This window comes from Theobroma umbraticum, unplaced genomic scaffold, assembly GCF_002168275.2.
Source record: "Theobroma umbraticum cultivar Fairchild unplaced genomic scaffold, ASM216827v3 scaffold_95.0, whole genome shotgun sequence".
Classification (NCBI taxonomy): domain Eukaryota; kingdom Viridiplantae; phylum Streptophyta; class Magnoliopsida; order Malvales; family Malvaceae; genus Theobroma; species Theobroma umbraticum.
In genome coordinates, this window is record NW_018397257.1 from 2,346,761 (window position 1) to 2,356,421 (window position 9,661).

Here is a 9,661-nt window from a genome sequence, read left to right on the forward strand (position 1 = left end):
CCTTTATTTTTAGCATAGGCTCTAAAATGTTTTTTTTTTTTAATTTTGAAAGAATGATGTAATTCATTGATTCATCGAGACATCTTACAAATTGAGCATAACAAAAACTTCCAATAAAACATTTTAGTTTATCTTAGACCCCCTCCCTATACGTAACTAGGAGCCTTGTTAAAATCCTTCCTATGAAGAAACCTGGCAGGAAAAAACCATAGAAAGGGAAAAAGGGTAGTCTATAGTCATATAATCATCGGGAGAATACATTACCCTCTCCACATCTTAATGCTTTCAATTTAGGGTCCTTATATCTGTAAGTTGTTTTTTAGAGTAAGTTTTTGTCTATATGAGGTGAATCTTCTGTTCCCTCAATTTTAATGAATTATTACTTTTTTTTAAAAAAAAAAAGAAAATGTGTGATTCAATTTTTATAATTTAATTATTATACAATGATTTAATTCACAATTTTAACCATGTATAAAGATTAATTACACAATTTGACAGAAAGAAAAACACCTAAGTTGAATTCACATATATATATATATATATTAATAAATCAAAGTGAAATAAAGTTTGTAATTTCAGATGAATCGTTTTCTTCTTTTTTGAAAAGAAGGGATGAATCATTAATTCAAGTGACAATATCTTCAAACTGGTTGTTTGTCAGAATCCGCATACTTGTACATTGGCTGATAACTTGTTAAAAGTAAACTTGTATATTTTTCTCTTGACTATTCCAAAAAGAAAATACATACATTTCCACTTGACTATTGATGAATATTTAGATTTTTCAACCTTTGAATAAAATATATTTGCTGTGTATCGATTACAAAGTAGCTAGGTGATGAAAGCATTAAAACCTTTTACTATCAACAACGATTAAGCAAAGAAAATAAATTTTACTCAAAGCATACTAGGGTTTGCTAAGTATTGAAAAAAAAAGAACATGAAATAATAACATTGCCATTTTAAAAGTAATTTTAAAAGGACACTAGGGTTTGTTAAGTAAATCAATGATTCATCAATACATCTGACAAATTGAGTATATGAATATAAAACTAATTTTCGCCCTACGCAGCTTGGAGCATTATTCTCATTATTTTTTTCGAAAGACAAGATATGTACATTCATTTTGCAATAGGAGCAAGCATGGTGCAGAAAGTCTTTAGTCAAGGAGAAGACAAAGACTTGTGAGAGCAAAGACGAATTCTCAGAACGCTCAAGACATTCAAATCATTATTTTATTGAGTAATGTTGATTTCTTGTATTTTTTTTTCTTGAAAGTTAATGATATTTTCCTAATTTGCCATTTAGATATATATAAATAAACCATTTTTTTTTACTCTATGATGTTACATGTTGGGAGAATAGAAATATTATATTTTAACTTATATGCGTCACAAGGAGACTAATGAAGTATACATATGCAAGAGATTTTCAATGATTTATGAGTGTATAAAACTAATATTGTCGTAATTATAATTTAACAATATTGTTTCTTTGATGAATCGAAGTGACAAATGGCTAAATCTTAGTGGATGGTGGCAGCATGGCCACTTTGTCACTTACAATACTCCAAATTTATCATATTTTAATTATATCAATATCGTAATCTAATATAATCTCATTGATTTAGTTAATAATGGGTGCCAAAGATGATTCCCTTGAGCAATTTGTTGGGGGAATGCCTATAAAAATTGTTGGCGCTAAGTTATATATATGTTTATATAATAATTTGCTCATCATTCGTTTGTTTGTTTAATTTATTAATATATATATATATATAAATGATTTGATTGTAATTATATTTTTTACTTGTACATGTAGGTTCATAAAACGAAATTACCGGCAAGGTAGAAATGGAAGGAGGTTAAACTAAATTATAGATAACTTCAAATAAGCCTTCTCATTTCATACAAGATGAATAAATTAAAGAAAAACAAGCCATTTATTTTTATGACAATTATTATCCTATCACAGCCAGGAAGGAGCGGATCCATTATATATTCATATCTCAGCAAACTCAACGGTTTTCTTGCCGTCATGCGCCTTACGGAAGAAATGTCTGACATAATCCGAGTACAAAACTTGCCTGTAAATCGGCTTCTCACCATTTTCTAGCACTTGAGGCAACGGGCCGATGGTATCACCGGGTCTTGGATTGACGAAAATGGGAACTGAAATTCTGTTTTTACTCCCATTGGCAATCACGCGGTGCTCGACACTCCTGTACCGACCATTGCTCAGTATCTGCAATGCGTCTCCAACATTGATCACAAGGGATCCCTTAATGGGAGGAACATGGATCCAGTTGTCACCTTGGTTTCCTTTCACATAGAGACCTCCGATTTCATCTTGGAGGAGGATTGTAAGGGAAGAGACATCGGAATGACGTCCTACTCCCACGGTGAGTTCAGGATTAAGACAAATAGGATAGTAATTTAAATTAGTTCTTACTGAACCCATCAGGAGAGACTTTGTTGTTTCATCAATTTCTTTCACATTTAGGCCATTCATTAGAATTTGGAATAATTGTTTAATGACAACTTCAGAGCTCCTCATGTACTCAAGCACTTGCTCCCTGAAAACAAAATATAATATAGTATTTGGTTAAAAGTGGAGATGCAAATATATTTTTAAGCATGCACCTTTTTGCTATATATACATGCAGAATAATATACAATTATTCAAACTAGTGTTTGAAGAGTTGAGAGTTGTTACCTGCAAACAGGTGGCCAAAACGCACAAGCTTCCTCCTCGGATACAAAAAAGAGGCTAAGGAAATCTTTCCACTCGAGAGCCTTTTCTGCTTTAGGGCTAAAACTTGTGCCAAACCGCACGTTGCTGGAAGCCGAGTGTTCCTTGGAATACTTTTTCTTTTCCTCGGCGGGCAGCCCAAAGAAGCGATGAGTTGCATCTTGGACATTCTCCAGGACCTGAATGGGCACAGCATGGTTCACAACCTGGAAGAACCCCCACTTCTCTGCTGCGTCACAAACAGCTTTTGCCACTTTGGGGTCTTCCCAGTTTGACATATCGATGATGGGAATGGATTCCTGAGGACTGACTTGGGTGGCACTGGCACACATCCTTTCCTCCAAAGGTTGGACGTAAGCCTTGGGGAGGGCTTTGAGACCCATTTCTGACAAACCCTTCACTCCATTTCCTTGATTTATGACAAAATCAGTTAGAGCTGAGGAATCAGTGTTGAATTGTTGATCAGCAAGTGTTGGAGCCATTGGTAACAGTATCACTACTTTCTGACTGCCAAGAGAGAGTTGGCTTTCAAAGAAAGTTTAATGAGGTTGAGGTTGGTGGTGAAGTACTCTTCATGCCGTTAATGGGTATTTATAAGAGTACATCGGTGGAGAATTGGAACACCCAAAGGACTTTTCAAATGTGATGTCTATTGTACGTATCTCAATTCTCACCAACCACCTTAGCAAATGTCATGCCTTTTAGGCCGTGCTACCTCGGACGATCAACATTTTAAGCAACCAGCCGTTTCTAACCAGGCCTAATTGGGAAAGGAAATTAATGACGTGCTACATCGGGCACTAGTGCTATCGAGGGCGATCAACGTTAAATACACGATGAAGAAAAGATTGTTGTTGCATCATTTAAAGAAAAGTTTGGGTTGAATAAGTTGGATGTTTTACCCCTCCATTAATCATGCAGTGAGAATGGTTTGACTTAATTTCAAGTAATGAGGTAATATCTTTGATGAGATATATTATATTTTTTTTCTAATTTTATGTCGATGACGTGATAAAATGACTTACCAATTATATAGTAATTCTTTATTCTGCAACATTAATGAATCAGTTAACTTTACATTGGAATCTTGTATTCATTTATGTGATTTAACATTTATTTTATTTAAAACATTAAATTAAAATTTATTTTATCTTTGAAAGAAACAACTGTATTTCTTTTATGATTTTAATCCTCTTCCTTGAAAGGATTGTTTTGATGATGACATAGGTATTCTTGAAGAAAGTTGAAGAGCTATATCTTGAATAAAATGCATCCCAAGAGGAAGAACTCATCCATAAAGAAGAGCGACAAATTGAATAAATAGAAGGTGAGAAAGAGCCTAGCTATCCTAGAGAGAGAAGGTATGTTGATAATGACAAAATCATTGGTGATCCTTCTCAAGGGATAAGAACTAGATATAAATTTAAAAATATTTGTGATTATGTTGTATTCATTTTATAAATAGAATCCAAGAACATTAATGAAGCTTTGGGAGATGAACATTGGATCTTGGCCATGCAAGAAGAATTCAATCAATTTGAGAGACGCTAAGTGCAGAACTTGGTGCCAAGGCTTAATGATCATGCCATCATAGCCACTAAATGGGTGTTTAGGAATAAAATGGATGAAACTGGCATCATAAATAGAAACAAAGCTAGGCTACTTGCTACGGGTTATACTCAAGAAGAAAGAATGGATTATGATGAGATATATGTCCCAGTAGCTAGACCGGAAGCAATTAAAAAGATACTTGTCTTTGCATGTTTCATGAATTTTAAGCCCTTTCAAATAGATGTAAAGAGTGTATTTTTAAATAGATTTTTCAATGAAAAAGTTTATGTTGAACAACCTCTTAATTTTGAAAGTCCAAGATTTCCAAATCATATGTTGATGACATTATATTTGGTGCCACTAATGAACTTCTTTGTCAAGAATTTACAAAAGTAATGCATCAGTTTAGGAAGAGTATGATGGGAGAATTAAACTACTTCTTTATCCTCAAAATCAAATAAGGAAAGGATGGCATCTTCATCAATCAAGTTAATACAAAACCATACTCCACTCCCATGATGTAGGACGTAATTTCCTATCCCATTAGAGCTGGATAGAAATTGTTGCCATTTTAAATGTCGATCACACGAGGTGTAGCACGGCCTCAAAGGCACGGCCTTAGCAAGTTGGTTGGTGAGACTTGAGATACGTATAATAGACATCACTTTTGAAAAGTCGTTTGGGATTTAGTGCATTGATATTGTTCATGTGATATATATATATATATATATATATGAAAATTATGTGATTGTAACGGAAATCAATACTTTCGCTATTTTTAATTCTTTCCCATTTGATTTTCACTTGTATTCTTCTTCTTCTTTTCGTGATTTAGTGCGTTCAATGAAAGAAGTTAACCTTTTTTAATATTCGATGCTTTATGGGATTTTAATATAAAAAATAGAAGAAAAAAGTTATGAAAAATAAAATTTTTAATAATGAAATGTAAGAGCATTAAATGTTAAAAGAAATGAACAGAAGTCTTGATATTAAACATTTAAAAAAGGGAAGATAGGTAGGGCCTGATTTAGTACGTAATTAATTTAATTTACTTTCCCATTGGGACTGGTCAGAAATGGTTGGTATTTTAAAATGTTGATCGTCCGAGGTAGCACGGCCTAAAAGCCATGGCATTTGCTAACTTGGTTGGTGAGAGTTGGGATACGTACAAAACCCAATTTATGACTTTGCTATAAGAAGAAAACACTAGGATCTTCTTCTTTTTTATTCTACAAATCTTTAAGAGGTGAAAATGTTAATGGGTTTTTTAGACAAAAGAGAAGACCTGGTCATACCTTAATGCCATAAGTTGTGGATCCTACTGATTATAGGATTTAAGATTTTTTATGCAAGTCTATACTATTGAACCCATGTATACCACTGAAGCCAATCTCATTTTATCATAATATGGATTATAATATTATCTCATTATTAAAATCAAATTAATTTAACGTGATTTTGATAAAAATAAATAAATAATTTAAGTTCACGTTTTAAGAATTTAGAGAAAACTAATAATAGTGATTAAAATGTTCTCAAATAGATTTGCTCCCATCTCAGGCCTAAATAAGTTTCAAGGCCTATATTAAGCTAAAACAAGGAATTATCATAAATGCATCTAATTTTGAAATTTGGATTTAGGATTGACTTATGAACTTTTTTTTTTCTCTTTTCCTTCCTTTATGTATAAATAAAGTTCAAAGGGGAAGACAGAGTTATGGGTTGACACATGGCTGATTTGTGGTCCTTTGATTAACTTTGCTAATGGAGATATATCTGAAATAAAGGCTGATCGCCCAGTTGCTAGCTATTGTGATAAAACAAGTAATTGGGCTGTTGATCAATTGTCACAAGTCCTTCCCCACTATATTATATTAATGGTTATGGCAATTCAAGTTGAGCTGTATAGTGAAGAAGATAACATCTGTTATTGGATGCTAACTGGCTCAGGGAATTTCTCGGTTAAGACAGTGTATGAAGTACAGACCAAGAATTCTATGGCCAAGTCAACATATTGGAAATCTATCTGGAAGTTAGCTAGTCCTAAAAAAATAAAAGCCTTCATTTGGAGGTTACTACATCAGTCTCTATCAAACTTAGCATGGCCAGTAGCCAGGAATATGGAAAATCATATTTTTGGCCGTCGATGCAATAAAGAACTAGAGACTATCCTGCATGCATTACGTGATTGTGGGACATCCAAAAATTTATGGTTGCAAGTTGGACCCAAACTAGTCATTTGTTAGCTCTATAGAAGATTGCCAGTCAAGGTAATAGTCTTGATCCAAATGGTAATCTTCCAAGGGAAAGGTTCTTCTTAGGGATTGGGATGTTTCAATTTCTCACATTCATCATGAAGCAAATCAGTGCATAGATTGGATAGCTACACATCATGAAGATTTGCCTTTGGGAGTTCATATATTTGAGTCTCCTCTAAATGGAATATTTACACGTCTTCTTGTTGATAATTTAGGAGTTCCCTAGACTAGAATGATGTAATTTTTTTATTTATTTCTTTGCCACTCATATAAAAAAATTTAAATAAACAAACTAATAAGCCAATTAGTATATAAACATATAGCTTAAAGCCAACAATTTTTATAGCCATTTCAAACATACTGCTTTAAGGAATCACCTCGGGCCCCTTGTGCACGGGAGATTTGTTCTATTAACATAATTATAGCAATTGCATCTATTATAAATTAAATTCGTGTGATTATATTAGATTACGGTTAGAAGTTGATTTTTTTTGCAAATACTATTAAATTTATTTGTTTAAGTACAAATTTAATTTATCAACAATAATATCATACCTTTTCAGCGGACACAATTGACATGGACCTAAAATTTGTATGTAATTATGGCATTTCTTATCTAGTTTATATTTCGTATGGCATATTTTTATAATTTATATCATTTATGTATATAACATTTTTTCAATTTAAACTTCATGTTAGTTTTTATTTATTTTATAAAAATTTTTAACTTTATTTTGTATCATTATTCTTAACATTTACGTTTTTTATGAAGGCTAATTTGAAGCTTACATTGACATCTTATTTATTTACATGTATAATTAGCACAATTTATTTTAAGCCGATTATGATACTTAAAGGTTTTCTATTTATATTAACCTTGATTATAGTTTAATTATTCATATCTCAGCATTAATTTAGTTTAAGTTTTCTATCTATATTAAACTATAATCAAGTTATACTTATTCTTACTTTTCATTAAATTTAAAATCAATGTAATTTATTTTAATTTGATTACAACAGTTTCACCTATTTCACATCAAATTTAAGTATTTTTATCTTTATTCTCACATGTTTATGATAAAATTAAAAAAGTTTTTTTTAACATCAAAATTTTATTTAATTGCATGAATTTTTTTTGTCAGAATTTTTGGTAGCTTTATTTTTACACGTTACTATTTTTTTTTGAAAAATATATAATTTTATTACTTAATGTCAAAGTCAAAATAACTTTAGACTTTATGAAATTAGATGAGAAATACTCAAATACAGCAAAGCTCCAAGAATCCAATTTTAGGGATATTGGATACCTTATTCTAACAACCCCCCGCCAAATACTCAAATACAGCAGAAAAATATCTAATTCACATTAATGTGTCCAGGCGAATCTATGTTCCTTCTAAATCCTTTGATGATGTCCCCAGAAAGCTAAGAAATCTTTAGGTGCTGTCCAAAACGCTGCTTTACTATCCAAGTCCAGCAATAAATACTCAGCACAGCCATCAACTCATATTCATTTGTCCAAGAGAGCATTACCCATGTAGACATTCTCCAGAATACCACCGTCCAATCCCGACAAGTCCTGTCCGAGCATTAACCGGCAACTGTGGTGATGATAACCTCCATGAATATGTCCAAAACTTGGACCAAATACTATATATCCGAATTCACTTGGAAATCCCTTGAATTAATCTTGGAGATAGACTCTCCTAGAACCTCACTACCCGACAACTCCAATCTCACGATACTGATTTTCTTTCCTTCAATTCAAGACTCCTATCAGGATTGGATGTCCCACAACTACACGGCTTGGACTCTTTCCAAACTTGAAACACTTCGTCACCCTCAAGCACCCTGTTTCATAAAAAACTGAGTCCTATTCCATCTCAAATCTGGCTTGTACATTGTCCGCCACCTTTAATTCCACCTCAGCATCTTTAAGCTCCTACTCATAACCTTCTAATAAATCACTACTCCTTTGGATCCCCTCCTTTGCAAGAACACCAGCAACACCACTGGCCTCACGCAAGACATACCTGATTTTCCAATGATTGATTTTCTCTTGCAGTCGTTTCAAATTATTAATCAGCTGTCTATATTCTCATGGCTAGTAGACCATAATACTGCATTAATTGAGTCACTCTCAATCAGTAATTTCATAGAATTAAATTGCACACAAAAAGCAAAAACAAAAAAAGCTTCATGGATAGCCAATAATTCTGGCAAATTCGAATCACCAATTCCAACTGCCTTAGAGAATTTGGCTTTAATTACACCAAGGTTATTTTGAAGGACTCCCCAATGCCAGCTTGCCTAGAATTGCTTGAGTGAGCTCCATCCACATTAAATTTCAGCCACCTCAGTGGTGGACCATTCCACTTAACACTTAATCATCTTTCTTCACGTTGCAAAATTCTTGGATAAATTTTCAGGATACCTAATTAAATCCTCAATTGAGTTCTTAATATGTGGCCACCTAGACTTTGCCCGAACAGCCACACTTAACTTGATGATGATGTCAAACAATTGAATAACATCCCATGTTTTTCCATTGAAGATCAAATCATTTCTAAATTTTCAAATAGATCAGGTGTTAACATAAAATGCAAGTAATTATACTGTTGCATTGAGATGTGGTGCGTCGACATCGCATGCAACTATGTTAATTATTTGTGAATAATTAGCAAATATTTAATTAATGTTAAATATTGTTCTTATATTTCTTAATTGAATAATTGAAAAACTTTGGGAATAGGATATAAATTTAAATTTAATTTGTTTAAATTTAAATGAAGATTATCTACATAATAATCCATTACATTTAAATTTAATTTATTTAAATTTAAATAAAAATTAATTACATTTAAATTTAATTTATGTAGATTTAAAAAACATATACTATCTCTATATTCTAAACACTTCTATAAATAGTGCACATAGGTTTTGGTTTGTTACGTACACAAAGGAAGAATCGTAAAACAAGCTTCTTCAATCAGGAAATGAGTGTAAAGTTTATGTGTGAAGGTAGACCTAGCTCCCACCTCAAACATTACCTCTATCACCCATTACACATTACTATTTTAAAAAGACTAATTTCAGCTTTA

The 9,661-nt window shown here is 32.4% G+C and overlaps 1 protein-coding gene across 1 annotated transcript; it reads right to left on the reverse strand.

Moving 5' to 3' along the window:
- Positions 1 to 1,865: 1,865 nt before the first annotated feature.
- On the reverse strand, positions 1,866 to 3,251 carry LOC110412351 (feruloyl CoA ortho-hydroxylase F6H1-3-like). The gene is made up of 2 exons (XM_021422879.2): positions 2,716 to 3,251; positions 1,866 to 2,575 (listed from the first exon to the last, which is right to left on the reverse strand). The coding sequence occupies exons 1-2, from the start codon at positions 3,231 to 3,233 to the stop codon at positions 2,002 to 2,004; spliced, it is 1,092 nt and encodes a 363-aa protein (XP_021278554.1). The 5' UTR covers positions 3,234 to 3,251; the 3' UTR covers positions 1,866 to 2,001.
- Between the last annotated feature and the right edge of the window lie 6,410 nt (positions 3,252 to 9,661).

Bases quoted from the DNA above. Each gene is read 5' to 3' on its own strand.
- LOC110412351 (XM_021422879.2), bottom strand. From the start codon at position 3,233: ATGGCTCCAACACTTGCTGATCAACAATTCAACACTGATTCCTCAGCT. The intron at 2,576-2,715 runs GTAACAACTCTC...TTTTGTTTTCAG, and splicing joins TTTTGGCCACCTGTTTGCAG to GGAGCAAGTGCTTGAGTACA.